The sequence below is a fragment of the Lampetra planeri genome, chromosome 4, assembly GCF_965212315.1.
Source record: "Lampetra planeri chromosome 4, kcLamPlan1.2.h2, whole genome shotgun sequence".
In the NCBI taxonomy this organism is placed as follows: Eukaryota; Metazoa; Chordata; class Hyperoartia; order Petromyzontiformes; family Petromyzontidae; genus Lampetra; species Lampetra planeri.
Window position 1 is genome coordinate 7,626,139 of NC_136110.1, and position 17,058 is coordinate 7,643,196.

Genomic DNA, 17,058 nt, shown 5'->3' on the forward strand with positions numbered 1-17,058 from the left:
TGGTGACCGGCTGAGACCATCAACTCACTGCACTTGCCTGGATTTGAGCCCAGAATCTCAGCAGTGCCTGCACAGCGGAATGACCTCAAAACAACCTGTCCATCTGGCTACGCTTCGTTCTTAAAAAAAGGTATCTGGTCCACAGTTTATTCATTTAAACAATTTTTTGCTGGATAACATTCCTCCAAAAAGCTCATAGGCTGATACAGACAGACAAATATCCACAATTCAGGACCATCCTGAAAAAGAAGTCTTCTGGCTAGGTTACGCATTCCTACATAAATATTCTCCATTATTATCCAATCACTCGTAATACCACAATAGTCGACTGATCATGGCTGATGCCGATGATGAATGCTGCACAACAGGGATAATGTATTTTAACAACGTACAGGTCGAATCCAATACGGTCTCGTGTTTCAAGAGCGCCGCCTGCTGGCAATGTTTTTTTTAATATCGTCACGGTCAGAAAAAAGACTGCCTGGTTTTGATGTTCAGCATGACCTGTTATTTATTGTGCAGCACTGTTTAGTTTTTGCCTGCAGCTCTGCCTGGTTTGGTGTGCAGCTCTGCCAGGTTTGGGGTGTGCTCATCAGGCTACAATGTATCAACACAGCAGTGTGCTGCACTAATAGCCATCTAGTGGCCAACTGAAGAAACACAATTTAAGAAAAACAATTTAAGAGAAATTTGAAAATAGATACAATTTACAATGTGTACAGCCCTTTGTCAGTTCACTGGTGACGGAATGCCTCCACATGTGGTGTTGGTTATGAGGGTTATTGGATCATACTTCACCACGCTGGTCAGTTAGGGCTAGTGGAGGGGGACGGCCCAGGACAGGCTCTAATATCACTCCCCACTGATGTTAGCCGTGGCCGGGAATCGAACCCATATCACCGAATTAATAGTGCAGCGTGCTAATCAGTGCACCGCCACTCCCCCTCAACTTCCTTGTTTGAAACAACCCATGCAAACTTCACTGGAACATTTTACAATCCACTTGTCATTGTTTTTATTGTATCATTTCCCACAATGTGGCGGCACAATGGATACAATGATTCAATGTTTTCATGGACTTAATCCACCTCCTCTTAACAACAGTTGACTTTCGGGGCAATGAGTGACTGCGGGTTATCAAGTGTTTCCAGGCCCATCCCTCATTTGTCGTGGAAATAACAACCAGTGCCGTCACATGACCTGCTGTCACCATTACCTTACAGGGTGTAAATTAACTGTGAGGTTCGGGATTAACGTTCTATTTTAAAAGGTGTGTAGCATAGCGGAATTGCTATTCATAGAAAAGCATAAACGTGACAAGAAACGATGGCAAATGGGTGCAGCAAGACGTTGTGCAAGGTAAATTTAAAACTAGGTCGTGTACAATAGATATGCAACAAATCATCTCCCCCAGTATCACAAACGAATCATTATCATTCGGGGTAGTAATTTCTTTGATTGATTAATTTATCTGATTTTTTCCCCCATCTCATTTGTCTACTTGGCTCCGTCTCATTCTGTCCTGTTCATTACATCGGCCTGAAAGTAACATGAGCATACAGTTGGCAAAAGTCGTAAATATATCGATTCACACTCAAGATATGATACGTGCGATATCAGTGAGCGCGATGTCAGTGAGTGGTTGAATTGTTACATGCCCCATGTAAATTCTATGTAAGAGAACAAAAGTTAAATGTCTTGAGATGATTAACATGGAATAGCATTGGATAAGTCTTAAATAACACTCCTGCCGTGCGCACTGTCATAAAGTTGTGTATGTGTGTTGAACTTCGATCGCACCGTACGTAGCAAACCGTGCTAATGGAGCAGCAAAAAGGCCGACATCAAAACCCTTATTTTTCTGTTGGCACCTGAATATTTGCGATGAGCGATTTCACACCGGATCGGCAGAAGAGAAAAAACACAGTTTTTGTGCCCGTAATTGTGAGTTGAACTGAACGCCCAAGTGCTGGGGACATGCCCATAACAGTGTTATTATTATTACTACTACTCGCTGTGACCAACACGTACCGCATCAACCTTGTTTTTGTTGAGTCTGTACGCGTACTACCACAATAAACAGGGATTACGAACGCTGCCGATTTCTCGACGTGTATGCGCGGCTAATAGCATTACGACACCGCGCTGTAAATAACATGAGTAATGAACATCCTGTTGTTGGCCCCAACAGCCACAGATTAACAATGTATTTGCGCTGGACAGGAACACTTTGTTGCCAATGATAACTTATCCTGCCCCAAAGAACATGCACTTCCCACGTCCTTACGGAACCACTACCAGCGAATTCAATGCAGATTCTTCCGTTTCAAAACAAACGCCGCTTATTTTACCAAATTCGCGCAGCTGTGAATCACAGATGCATTTGCGTGACCCGTATCTGATAATGCGCAATATAAAGTGTCCTGCCGTGTTCGCTGTGGTTTCAGTGACCAAACTAAAAAACAAGCTGACGTTACCCAACCGAGCATGTGTGATGTTAGCTAAACACGAAAACACAATGTAACTGGTATTGGTCAAACATCTCAATGCTAACAAAAAATTTACCTGCAAAATACTCTATTGGAATTACACACGGAGAAAATGCCGCCTTACTGCAAAAATAATAACTGAAAGAATTTCCAAAAAATTGTCTTGAGACTCAATGAGGCTTTCCTGGGTAAACAAGACATAATAACAAATCATTGTAATAGTTGTTTTGGAAAGTATAAAATTACGCAGTCTTTTAGAATCTATTATACGGGTTGAGGTTGGTAAACCATTTCGCTGGCATCAGGAGCTGCTTGGCCAAGAAGACAACAACCTTCCCAGGGTCTTCCCTGTCACGTGTCAAGACACAAACTAATGTCATGAAATCGGCGACTGAATGAGGACGGTCATCGTCCTCCGGGTCAGGTAAAACGCTCGGTTATCTGTGGACTGATTATCTGGGTGGTGGATTAACTGTGCTTTTGGAAAAATAAATGAAAATAGAGAATAGGGCATACGGCGTATGCCGTATGCATGCGCATACGGCATACGCCGTATGCGCATGCGCCGGATTCTGTTATTAGCCGCTCGTGACTCTGTGACCGATGACTTTAATAAACAGCAGAACACTACACATTCAATCTTACCCCCCCCCCCCATTCTACGTGCGTAAACAATAAATATACGTAAACAATGCTTGTGTTAAATTCTGGCTTAGCAATCATTGGAAGGACGTAATAAACCATTTCGATACACATTAGGGTGGGTAGAATAATACATAGTGTTATGTTGAAATGTATAAGGTATAGGGTGGTTTATAGCAATACAGTATATAATTTAATGTTGGGTTTATCTATGGCAGTATATAGTACGGTATATGCTCGTCTGATGTAAGAGAATAAAGTTTAGATGGAAGCATATTATATAATTTTTACGACGTAGAATTGTAATGTATTACTTGCTGTTAGTAACTCAGCTTATTGTAGAGTATAGTAAGTATACTGATGGTGCTATGCAGTTTATACTTTAGTTTTTATGTAGTTTATACTTTAGTTTTCTACGTGGTTGTTTAGTAACTGCAGCTACATATCATTAACATTCCTTTCCTTTGTTAATGCTACTCCCTGCACCCCCCCTTGGTGCTGCTGATCCTGCATAATGCATGGGCATAATATGACTTTGAAACCCCCCCGCCCACCTCCTACGCATTTTCCATGAATATGCTAAATTCCTCTTCATATGCACATTCTTTTTGTTAAGGCGCTCTTCCACCTCCAACCCAGTTTATATATAAGCTCCTAGCTTGGTAGAGTCTCATTCTTCACCTGAAGACGGCTGCTTGCGTTGTAGCCGAAACGTCGTGAGAATTATTTCATTTTATTATGTTATATTTTTATTATTTTATTACTTCCCTTCTACGTGACTTTACCGAAAGAACCAAGAAGATGAATGCTTGTGTTGCAGTCGAAACGTCGTGAGAATTTTATTTTTTATATTTTTGTTATTTTATTATTTCCCTTCTACATGACTTTACCGAAAGAACCAAGCATATAAATGCATACGTAAACAATACACAGTACAAATAATAAATATACATAAACAATGCATACGTCAACAAATACATCCATTTAATAGATGATTTTGGACATGATTTGCATCGTCCATGTTTCATTTTAATCCAGGGCACCCATCACTTCCCCCTCCACCCCCCCCCCAAATGACCCCGGGTAATCGAGAGTTGACGATGACAATAACCCACATAACTTTCAATGCGAGACTAAGCAGTAGACGACTATGCTTTTGGCAGTGCATCCTCACCACAGCCATTGTCCATACAGCCGAAAAATAACTGCTGCTGAGTGAACCTGGGGAATCTTGAAGGCAAGCCCTCCACACCAACAATGTCTGGGTGGGGCTTTTATTGCCGTGCTAGGATGTAATCTCCGAGAGTGGAAATATTTTGGCGGAAAACAATAATATTTTACGCTGCTGTTTTGACATTACACATTTATGAAGTCGCGCAAGCCACAGGCGGTGGCCGTACTGCGGTTCTCTCCTGCACTGCAACAAAGCAATGCCTGCTGCACCTGCCTTCCGCTCACCAACACGCCGATGTTGCGTCGCAGCTCCAAAGTGGCGGATAAGATATATTGTTTGCAGGCAGTTTCGGAGTGGATGGCCCGCTCCGTGGCCGGAATGAAATTAAGTCACAGCTCATAGTTTCCCCCACCCCCACTTAGATACACAACTCTCAAATCGATATAGACAGACCAGGGGGTTTTTGATCATTCTTCCCATCACAAACCAATTAATCGCCTCGACTGGAGCTCGAGATTCAATTCAAGAGTCCAGTTTTACATTATGATAAATAGTGGCCTCGAATGGCTGTAGGCAGTCACACTAAACCATTAATCACAGTGTACAAATATAATCAGTACATCATATCTAATGACACGGGATTTTACTATCCTTGTTTAGATATCGATGTTAATTTAAGAATCGATACATCGATAAACTCATGCACACAGTGAAGCCACTGAAGTTTTTAGGATTAGTGTGTCTATATGGGAATTCATCTACGGAGCTATTTTTAATTGCATTCACAAAGTGTATTCATCGAACAAAAGCAGCCGATAACCAAATAGCCCAGATTCCACCTCGATAGCACATTGTAGGGGCGACCACCAAGCACAATCAGGTCGTCATAAGCGGTGGCAGGGCTGCGTTGCGAACGGTAGATGGCGGTGCTGCAAAATCCATCATTGTAGCGTACTATGCTCCCGCATCTATGCTCTCCGCCTTCACCAACCCGCCGTAGACCAGCACATTGACGCACGCACTCAAGCAACCCGCCACAACACCCACGGCGTGGGTAGGCCCTCATTCAACAGTGGATTGCCTAAAGGGCTGTGCACGTGTGCACAAATGCACGAGAAAACAGAAGGCACATAAAACATTTGGTGTTACTCAACGCTGACCCGTCCATCCAGAAACACGTCCGATACAAAGAACGCTCTGTGTGTGTGCGACCATTATCTTGCAGGTTGATGATGGCCAGGGAAAGGTGGGCTACGTAAAAAAATCTTCTACGTGAGCAAGGAGGGCCTCTGTGTGGTATCTACAGTGGAAAAAAAAAACAGGAAACAGGAAGGTTCTGTAGCCCATCAGGTTCCGATAAGTAACGGAGGAAAAAACACTCGCACTGCGAGTACCCAGTCAGCGTTCACTCAAACCCCTGCAGCTCGCAAACTGTAAAGTTAGGTCACCGTATAAATAAGGGACTGAATACAACACAACCAAGATGCCAAAACCCAAAAGTAGCTTCTGGCAGCTCTTAAGCAAACGATTCCCCACTGCCAAAACTGTCCAAGGGCCTCAAATACAACTGCTTTCAAGGCGTGTAAGTTGTCCACTTTGAAGATGTATATCGTGAAAAGAGTGCGATTGAACAAACATGAAAGTGGCTTTCAAAAGGAGGGCCTTTATTGCATTTGAACCATGCAACTAAATCACAAGTGCTGGCAAGGTTTATTATGAGTGTGGGCGAAAAAGGCGCAGCTATGGGTATCGAGAGAGTAAGATTGTTTGTATATGCGTAAGAGGCATAATCAATTTTGGAGCTGAACCCAACTTGACAAACGCTTTGTCCACGAAGCTGTTGCTTAATGCGGACGGCAGCTTTTCAACTCACGTGAAGCGTGCTTTGGGTTCACACCTGCAACGGCAGCCAGATCCGGGCGCCTTAACAGAGGCAATCGAAAGAGCAGTGTTCGTTCATCTTAAAAAAACAATCATCCTCATCGGCGATAATCAGTCCACTGCTGCATGAATGGCTCCCCAAGCTACCACCACCACCACGTTCTCAAGATCCTGTCCAGTAATCACCCCCATGTCCCTTCACCATCCCAACTGATACCATGGTTGGAGGATCCTGAGCTTGTGCTTTGGGCAGGGACATGGTCCAACGGTAGCGCCTTCGCCGATTGTTGCAGACGTTGATGGTTCGAATCCAACGGCCACCCAGATTTTTACTGCGCCATCTCATTCACAGCTGACGTTAAAAATCCCCCAATGTCATTCGCAAAAACAGGCTGTTGGTGAGCCGGCATGTGTGCCTAAATTTGGCAGATTTTTTTTATTACCCCCAATTTACTCAATTGGGATTATACACTGGAATAATTGCCCCCTCCTGGCAGACTAATACCCCGGGTCACTCTTACAAATGAGACTATCCTGGTCTCGTGAGTTCTCACCTGGTTAAATAAAATAAACTTGAACTCTAGCTGTTGTGGACTGGGAGCCATGGTAATGGTGGGGGGGAGGTGACTATACTTCACCATCGCAGAGTGTGGGTTGGTGAAGGGAGCACAAATTGTCTCTCCTCTCAATGAGAAGCTGATGGGTAGGGGTGCCCCTATTCAGTATAGCGACTCACCACGTGTATAAGCTTGTATAATAGACTTGCTAAAATTGTCTGCTCAAGTTGAGAAGTCTACTTGACACAATGTACAAAGGCACACGTAGGTGCACGCATTGACAGAGACAAAAAACTGATAAATTAAAAGACCTTGTAAAATGCTTTCAGACCAACAGCAATGAATCATTATAAAAAATTACACTCGTGTTTAATATGTTCCACGGTGGAAATATCGGCTACGTTTACAAAGGCAATAAAAAGGCTATTATATCCAAGTGACTCAAAGTTGCGGCTATTCACCCCGAAGTATTATCAGTAAATCCAGATGGTGCAGAGACAATGCAAGATGGAGCAACCCCTTGAGGCTAACATAAACACACCCAGTCACCCCTTCCTCCGAGTTCACCCACGCACACAGCAACACAGGCCCTCTCGCAACCACTGACAGACAACATCTTTCTCCGAACACAGGGCTGGGTTTTACAACCACCCGGTCATAAATAAGAACCGCCTTGTCTGAAGTGTTACTCTACAAGCATTAATGTAAAGATAATTCGTTACAATCACGAGCAAGGCATACTGCGAACTGCGCCCCAGTATTATAAACAGGCGCGTTATATTTTTAGTCCCTTTGTGATGAAAGAACAGTGTTGTATCAGATGATTCTTTTGTATGTCTTACAACAATAACAGTTTCCCCAATAACTAAGCCCAAGCACTCATAAGTGGCTCAACAATGCATTGAACACCGCCAGTAATTATGACCACACCTCGCTCTGAACCCTGCCCCATCCTTTGACAGCCCAACGGGGGGTGCATCCAAAATCCTTGCAATTCTTGCCAATTCGCACATGCATGCCCCAGCAAGTGAAAGCACGTGTAGTACATGTAAAGGAGTGTGCTTTGAAAGTGTAAGTTTTAGCGGTCCGTGTATGTCTCTTACAGCCAATAGGAAATGTGGTTTTCGATTGCCCCCGTCTTATACTTTCCTGACACTGTTATCTGCCGCGCACACTCGTCTGCCGGTTCCTGTTTTGCACGAACAGGCTGCCCCGTCAAGAGCAGGAGGTTTCCTGTGCCACCGCTAACGGCCTTTCCCAGCCAACAAAACCATTAGCCGTTGCACCTATAATGTGCTGGTGTATGCACAGCGTGCATATCTGCACCATCATCGGCAGGCACCAATACCAAAGCCCCCCTCTCATTGTTGGTTCAATTGTTAATGGTAATGTTGAGCAGTGAGTAATCAAACTTATGATACGCTTTTTCCCTGATTGTGTAACCACAAAATGTTCCCTTTGGTCACTAACTAATACGAGTGTGGCTCTTAGTACAGCTAAGATTTTCACAGCCTGTGACAAAAAAAAATTGCACGGCTATTTCTTTCCAGCATGGAGAACTAAAGTAATAAGGTATCGGTATAGTGTTATGTGGATGTATGCACATGTACAGCCCTTTAGGAAATACACTACTGGATGAGGGTCTGCCCACACCTTATCGGTCGTGGGATTTATCCGACCATACTTCACCACCCTGGTAAGTGCCGATTCCTGCAAGATAAATAAAGATTCTGATTCTGAGGTTGGTGAAGCCAACGAGCATAATTGAAGTGGAAGATAACTGCAGTTCAAAAATAAATTTTGTTGCACCACTCTATTGCCTACCATGTCGCTCCACAACCTGTTGTACTTGATGGTCAACCATCCAAGCGCGATGCTAGCCCGATAATATCCAGGCTCCACCGTTTGATCAACTCACTCAGAACGCACCCATTCTCATCAGATCAATGGCAGAATATGCGTAAGACTTTAAAGTTAAAATGCAGCCCTGAAAATTCTGACTCGCGCTGTTGGCAGAAGGGCGACCAATAGAGGGAATTCTAGAGAGCTCCACGAGAGGGTATTTGGCCTACTCTTCCACGCTGGCCAGACCCCTTGGAAAACGTGAGAATACCAATACAGTACCATTCACCCCACCATACATAACCGGTAAATCAAATAACTGGAATATGGATGAGAAAATTAGTTAAATAAATCAAAACAACCACCGGTTCAGAAGGCCCGTAGGCTGACCAATGAAATTAAAATATTATTTTCTTGAATGCAATAGATTACATTCGGAAATTTTATTGGAAAATAATTTCCTGCACAAATGACCATCAAGGCGGTGCTCATCTCCCGTTTACAGCCCTGAACCAGTGGTGGAAATTCCTCATTCCCAGGGCAGGTACGAGTCTCTCCACAAGACAACCACCACAGTTGCCTTCCCCACAAAGTGGTACTTATTTTATCGAAACCAAAAGGATGATAGACTGAGTCAACCCTCAATCGTTATTTTTAACTTCCAACCTTCAGATTGTGGGGCGCTTGCACTTCCACTCAACTGTCTGCATTATACTTCCATATATTCAGGTCACATTGATAGTGGTTACGCTTTAAATACAATTTTTATATAAAAATATTTATTTATTTTTACCAGGTAAGGCCCACTGAACTAAATTTCGATTTAAAGCTTTCGTGACTGCAGGGATTCATCTTCTTGGTTCTTTCGGTAAAGTCACGTAGAATGGAAATAATGAAATAATAAAAATAAACATAATAAAATAATTCTCACGACAGCCACAACGCAAGCAGCCATCCTCAGGTGAAGAACAGGTCTGTCGATAAGTCTTATCGAGTCTTATTGACAGACCTGTTCTTCACCTGAGGACGGCTACTTGCGTTGTGGCCGAAACGTCGTGAGAATTATTTTATTATGTTGTATTTTTATTATTTTATTATTTCCATTCTACGTGACTTTACCGAAAGATGAAGGCCCACTGAGCTATATAACTTTTTCAGAAGCGACCTGGCCACAAATGAGAGCTCAACGAAGTGGCTTATCATGTGGAAATGTAAATGCATGTTTGTAAATGTGGAGGGAAAAACCGGAGGACTTGAAGAAAAATCCACGCTACCATGGGGAGAATATGCAAACTCCAAATTTACAGGCATCGTCAGGGTCGGGATCAAACCCACGACGTCCTTTATACCAGGCCAAGTAGTTAACATCTCGCCACTGTGCACTTAAGGGTGATATGTATTGTGGCATTGCAGGACCATGGGGCTGGTGGTGGCATAGAAGGACCAGTGGATACATTGTGGTTGATAAAGATAAAGTTTTCGACCATCAGAAAACCTTCTCATCATATTACGTTTTGGCTAAATCAGAAGGGGCATAAGCTAAGAAATGCAAAATGGTTTAAAGGGCGGTGCCCATCTCCTTTTCTGAGCCTTTTCTGGGCCCAAAGCCAGATATGTCATGCAACAATTCCTGCGGATTTCTGACTAGTGAATCATCCACTCCTGTTGCCATCACACAACAACATGCAGTTCAATAACAGTCATGCCAGGATCACAAGGCAAGCACTCCTTTAACTTCCTTACCCGGATAATTGTAGATGTCCAGATACGAATCAGACCGGTCCCTTATTTTACAATCTCAACATTGGTTTCTATTGGAAGGATACTTTTCAAGAAAGCAAAAATCATAGCGTGAAGCTGCAGAAAGGACATGTGAAACTGGGTCTTCTGCATTGCAATAAAGATGCTAAAAGGAAAAAGTGTTCATTGAGTAAAGACAACGTTTTTGGTACAATGTAGCAATATACCTCTCCAAATATAAAAATATTTTAGAGTGTGATATATATTTATTTCAGTCCTCGTTCATTCCACTGCTGGATTAAAGTATTCCCATGTTATGCAGAACATGGGGGGGGGTTTGGCCATACTTCGCTACCCTGGTCAGTGGGGGTTGGTGAAGCAGGAGTGGGTCTAAGACAGGTTTAGATAACACTCGGGTGAACAGGACTCGAACACGGGTCACTGGGTTCAAAGCGCAATAAAATAACTCCTGTGCCATTAATTCTAATTCTTATTTTAATTGTAGAGGTGGCTCAGTGACTCAGGGGGCAGAGCACTTAGCCAGTATTGTTGAGAATTTGGGCTTGAATCTGGGCAGCCACCCAGGATTAAGCTATGTTCTCAAGTGTAATGCGTTCATGGTCTCAGCTCAGTCACAAATGATTGTACAAACATCAAATACATTTTGGTTTTCATTTCATTTTGATAATTTAATTACTGAGCTGTTTGAAATCTGTTTTACTCACAAGCAACATTCGGTCATTCAAAATCACACACAAAGGTTTGAACCTAGTCTGCTCAGGAGGCCGGTGAAAGTGAATTCAACAGTAGTCTAGGGGTGCCAAGATGAACATTTTTTATCTCCTTTCGCCTGGTACGCAAGGTCGTGGGTTCGATCCTGACGATGCCTGCTGTATATTTTCAGTTTTCATATTCTCCCCATGGTCACGCGGATTATTCTACGGCGGCTCCTCCGGGTTTGCCGTCCACATTAGAAACGTGCGTTGAGATTATATGGCTACGATAAATTCCCATATATATGATAAGCCACTTCGATGAGCTATCGTGTATGACCAGGTTGCCTCTAAAACAGAGCTAACAGCTCAGTGCACTTTACCTGTAAAATAATTGTGTATATGTATAGTGACACCATCTTCTCTGACACAGGGTAGTGGAACTCTCCACTGTGCAACTCTCCACTGCTGGCTGGAGAGTTCCAAATAGAAATGTATTCATCTCCAGTTATGACACAAAAAATACAAATGGAATGTAATATTTGCAGAAAAAAAGAAACACTGGTAATATTCATGAAATACATTTTTTTTTAATTTGTAATAATTATTAGCAATATAGATTGTGCAAGCCATGCTGCAAACTGAAAACAAAAATGCCTACCAAAAAAAAGATCTTTTCAGATGTGGCCTATAAAAAGCCTTACATATATCAAAAGGAACTGTATGTGACATGTCGGTTTGCAGGAAATAAATCTGAAAAACTTCTGGAAATCATGTGCTCGAATCGTGTTGGAAGTATGTCACAGCTGCCTATGGACAATATCACCTGGAATTTCGCCACAGCGTTGAGCCTAGACAGTGCTTGGATGAGCAAACACTCTGCAAAGAAGGCTAATGTGGGGGTGAGGGTACTTTGCAGACAGCATGAGAGCAGTGTTCAATATCCATTGTTGTACTACACTTCTACACTCCCACATCTATGCACCCCACCTTCACTAACTCGCACTGACCAGCATGCCATACAGCATGGGGAGGCCTTCATACAATCGAGATGGCCGATACGGCTTTCAATATACTTACAAGCAAGCAAAATTGCAGGACATTCTCAAGAAAACCAACTGCTTGGATTGATCTTAATGACGACCAGCATTACATAACATCATAATGTGATGGTGTCACCATAATATGACGATGTCTGCCAAGGGACAAGATGTGACAGAGAGGATGTCCACCTTGGGAGGTTGATAAAATTATATCGTGTACAGGTGATAGGCAGATTATTACATCACAGGACCATGAAAAATGCACCAGCTTCAGGGTACCTTTATCCAACAGTGGATTGATCAGGTGATTGATGACGTCACCCAACGCGATGGTAAACATCGTGAATTATTCAGTATAAGGCCATTCCTCACGTAAACAATTCCAATAAAAATGGCTATATTTGGAAATCTGAGTGCTATGGACGACTTGAATCTCTTTACTGTATCACCAATTAGCTCTGACAAAATACCAGACACTTCCCTGCAGCTTTTTTTATTCTTATCATATATTGTCACTGATAACCGTTCTGATGAGAAGAAAAAAAACATCATATTAATTTTCTGGGAGGCTTCTGGTAACTGTTTGAAGTGAAACAATTAAATACTGTAGATGAGATATTAATATTTCATTTCCACATTAAAAATGTATTTGGACTTCCAGTAAATTAGCCGTTTCGCTGAGGATTCGGTGAAAAAAATGACGATGAAATGTACTCGGGTGCATTGCCAAAGAAGGAAAGAGATGGAGCAATGAAATCAGTTTGCGTCAAGTGCTAAATATATTGCTAAATTACTGAAACGTGACAGATGGAAACGGTTTGGAGATTTATCCAGCTATCAGTGGATTGATCGTGGCTGATAATGATGGTCATAATGATCATGGAGAGTGAAAAGAAAATTAATTGTTCCATAAAATAAGAGTCCATAATAGCAGCCAGTTAATAACACAAAACACAGGCTATTTAATATCCCTGAGATTAAGTGACACTCAAACATGACCTGCCATACATACGCGTATGAACCCAATGCGAGCACATCTAAACAATAATACACCGTGAGATACCTTATTAAACCTGGATTTGAATTCAATGGTAACACAACATAACCACCCTCATTTGGCTATTACACGCCAACTTAAGTTTTTAGTCTGAATAAAATTCATAAATAACCAAATCATGCCTTGGGTGGAGTGGTGACAAAGCGGTTAGCACATTGAATTTCGATTTGAAGCTTCTTTCATGACTGCAGCAGGGATTCATCTTATTGGTTCTTTCGGTAAAGTCACGTAGAAGGGAAATAATAAAATAATAAAAATAAAACATAATAAAATACAATTCTCACGACGTTTCGGCCACAACGCAAGCGGCCGTCCTTAGGTGAAGAACAGGTCTGTCGGGAAGACAGCGTCTGACCTTTTCTTCACCTGAGGACGGCTGCTTGCGTTGTGGCCGAAACGTCGTGAGAATTAATGTATTATTTTTATTATTTAATTATTTACCTTCTACGTGACTTTACCGAAAGAACCAAGAAGAGGTTAGCACATTGTGCTATGAATCCAGCAAATATTTTTAGATTCTTGGCCATGGCGAACATCAGTGGCGAGGTATGTCGGAGCCAGTCCTGGGCACCTCCTTCATAAATTAGGACCGACCAGCATTGGTGAAGTATTGTCGAACAACCCTCAAACACAGTTTAATGCAGGTGTAGATTGATGTAACTTTTTAACGTTAATGATGACTGTTATTAACTGTCTTCTTGGTTCTTTCGGTAAAGTCACGTAGAATGGAAATAAAATAAAACATTAAAATAATTCTCATGACGTTTCGGCCACAACGCAAGCAGCCGTCCTCAGGTGAAGACCAGGTCTGTCGGGGAGACAGATCTGGTCTTCACCTGAGGACGGCTGCTTGCGTTGTGGCCGAAACGTCGAGAGAATTATTTTATGTTTTATTTTATTATTTTATTATTTCCATTCTACGTGACTTTACCGAAAGAACCAAGAAGATGAATCCCTGCAGTGACGAAAGCTTTAAATCGAAATTGTTATTAACTGCTAAATACTTTAACGTTAACAGTCAATATAATGAAAACGTTAGATCATGTGAGCTCGTCTGCAGTCCTCTCTTCTCCACGATGTGGCAGGAGTAAATATAGACGGGGTGAGATCACCGATGTCAGTTTAAGCAGCTGTCTCTCTCGAGAGGATACATAACACGGCAGCTCATAAACTAATATCTCCTGCTATACAACTGCACTAGTATTGATTCTGAAGTGGTATAAATGTATGCACAGCTAAATGTATACATTAAAAGATCACCAAGCTTTATTATGGATACAGAACATAGCACCTTGCAGATGTGTCATCCCAGAAGGTTTCCTATTTTATTCCAGCTTAAAACAGGGTCCGGCATGAATGAACAATACAGAAATATGGCTACTACAAAAAAAGATTAAATGTGGCCACAAAATTGGCACAGAAGGACCTACTCTAGCAAATGAGTGAGTTATTTAAACAGCAACCAGTGCATGTGAAATATTATTGCGTGGGTTGTTAAAAAGGAAAAATAAACAAACCCTGAGTACAAACACATTAAAATCTAAGCATGTAAATGGCAGCATTAGCGGTGGGAGTGACAGTGTGAATGGGGACAGCAAAAGACCCTCTTGCATGGACAAGCACACACAAACCGATCCCACCAGTAAACATTTGACTTTGAGTATACACATACGATATTAAAGATAACAAACAGATGCCTGTGCCATGGTAACTACCACAGCCAAAAAAAATCACACTTAAGGTGGTAGCAGTCAGGAATTGGCAGTGGGTTCCTCCTGGCCTGTCTGTGTTTTGAGTGTTATCCCCTAGAACGCATGTTTTCTTTTGGAATTCTGGTTCACTTCCACAATCAAAACACTCATTCGTAGAGTTATCCAAACATCCCGTTCAGTTACATGCTGAAAAAGAGTGTTGAGGCTCAGTGAAACTTTCCTGGGTGAATAAAAGTAATTATAATTGTTAACTTCATTAAGAGGTAAAGCATTCCAACGCTGGCAACACCTTTACACAATATCGAGGCTTCCCTGGATTGGAAAATCGAATGATTTATGGTACTGTACTCGTATTATGATAGTGATTGTCTTACAAACTGTCCCTGCCATCAGGATATGAAATTTACACCAATGGCACCGGGGGATTGCCCATAGAAACATCTTCCAAAGTGAATTTCAAGATGAAAAAACTATAATTTCAGTTCAATGTTACAATAGATATTCATAAAATCAAAGCTACAATAATTAAAAGTTACGGCGTCGAAATTCATATATAGTTAGCGAGCATATATTTACATTTTTGAAGCATCAAGGACCAACAATCAAGTTTGTTAGCCACAAACCTGATCAAATGTCGGTATTTTTTAATACTGAGTAGACTTAGAGGCGTCCCAACTTACCCACCCAGGAAGCCGAAAATTAAGCCAACACTTGGCCCCATATTAAGTCTCTCGCTATATTTGCCACACCAAACCACTTATTTTAGGCTGAGCCGAGTTGGAGGTGTGCCAACAATCCAGCCAGGAAAATCAGGCCATGTCAAACTGACCAATGGCCTCATTCTAGATTTGAAGCTTTCGTGACTGAAAGGATTCATATTCTTAGGTTTTTTCGGTAAAGTCACATAGGTAAAACATTAAACTTTAAATTAATAAAAGTAAAATAAAAATCACTGACATTAAAGTATTTTTATTTTACTTTTATTAATTTTAATTTTTTTACCTACGTGACTTTACCGAAAAAACCTAAGAACATTGGCCTCATGTTTACATTACATTGGCACAGTGTGGGTGAAGGGTGGCACCACCAGAGGCAGGAACTAGTTTCACGCTGAGTGGCCCTACAGGTATCCCACCCAGTCAATCAGGCCAGAGCTCAGACGAACCCTCGGCCCCATGAGTACATTGGAATCTCTACCTAATTTCAGCCACAGCTAAGAACTAATTTCATGTCGAGTAAACTTACAAGCGTCCCGCATCACCAGCCAACCAGCTAGGCCGGAGATCAAGTCAAGACAGCCCATGTCCACATGTTCACGTTAGTCTCTCTCTCTCAACCACGCACACGATCACCAGACAGGAGCACACACACACACAGTCACACGTCCTACTCAGCCACCAGCCAGGAAGAACGCCCAAGAGACCAGGCCCACCCCACACCGTGGGTCCTGTGTTTGCATTAGTCTCAGCTCGTCTTCGGCCACAGATCATGATGATGATGATGACACCGCCCCCCCCTCCACTCATTTGACGCTACGCGCACCTAGAGGCGCTCCCACCCAGCACCCGTGTCTACAACTGCAGTGTCAAGCCACCACGGCGAGCGCGGTGTGCCGACTGTGTGGCCTTGGGTCCCACCGGTGGTGAGTGTGGTAGCAAGAGGGGTGAGGGGGGGGGTAAGGGCCAGGGCGCAAAACAACCGGCACGACGACCACGCAAGCAAGAGCCTCCCCCGTCTGGGCGTGTAAACCTGAGCGTGGGGCCGATGCACGCCGTGTCCGTGCTCTCGATCTCGCGCAAGATCCGCTCGTGTTCCGCTGCCGTCTCAACGCTCTCCGCCTCCACCGCTGCCATCTTTCACTGTAAGCTGGTGGGGAGGAGTGAAGCGCTATGACGTCATGTCACTCCGCGATGACGTAACCGTCGGTACAGTAGGCGCAAGTGACGTCGCGGCAGAGGTGAGCGGCGTGCATCGGGGCGAGAATGCGGCGGTGACGTCATGTAATGGGAGGGGTTGATGTGAACTTTTGACGTCACCGCGCAGGGCTGAGGATTGCGGCGGAAAAGGTGGGCGGTCAGGGGTGACGTCATTGCTGGATAGTTATACTCTTTGGTTCTTTCGGTAAAGGGGCCGTCCATAAATGACGTCACGCGATTTTGGACGATTTTTGACCCCCCCCCCTCGTCACACGGCGTCACAAAAAGTCAG

General features: G+C 43.0%; 1 protein-coding gene across 2 annotated transcripts in view; it reads right to left on the reverse strand.

Moving 5' to 3' along the window:
- LOC144717644 (exocyst complex component 6B-like) overlaps nucleotides 1-16,749 on the reverse strand; it is a 151,711-nt gene extending 134,962 nt beyond the window's left edge. For both annotated transcript variants that reach the window (XR_013585129.1, XM_078593168.1), the window contains exon 1: nucleotides 16,600-16,749. Coding sequence is in view for 1 of the 2 variants with exons in the window: in XM_078593168.1 (XP_078449294.1) it covers nucleotides 16,600-16,703 (104 nt within the window). In the remaining variant the exon portion in view is untranslated. The remainder of the gene's footprint in view (nucleotides 1-16,599) is intronic.
- Nucleotides 16,750-17,058: the final 309 nt, after the last annotated feature.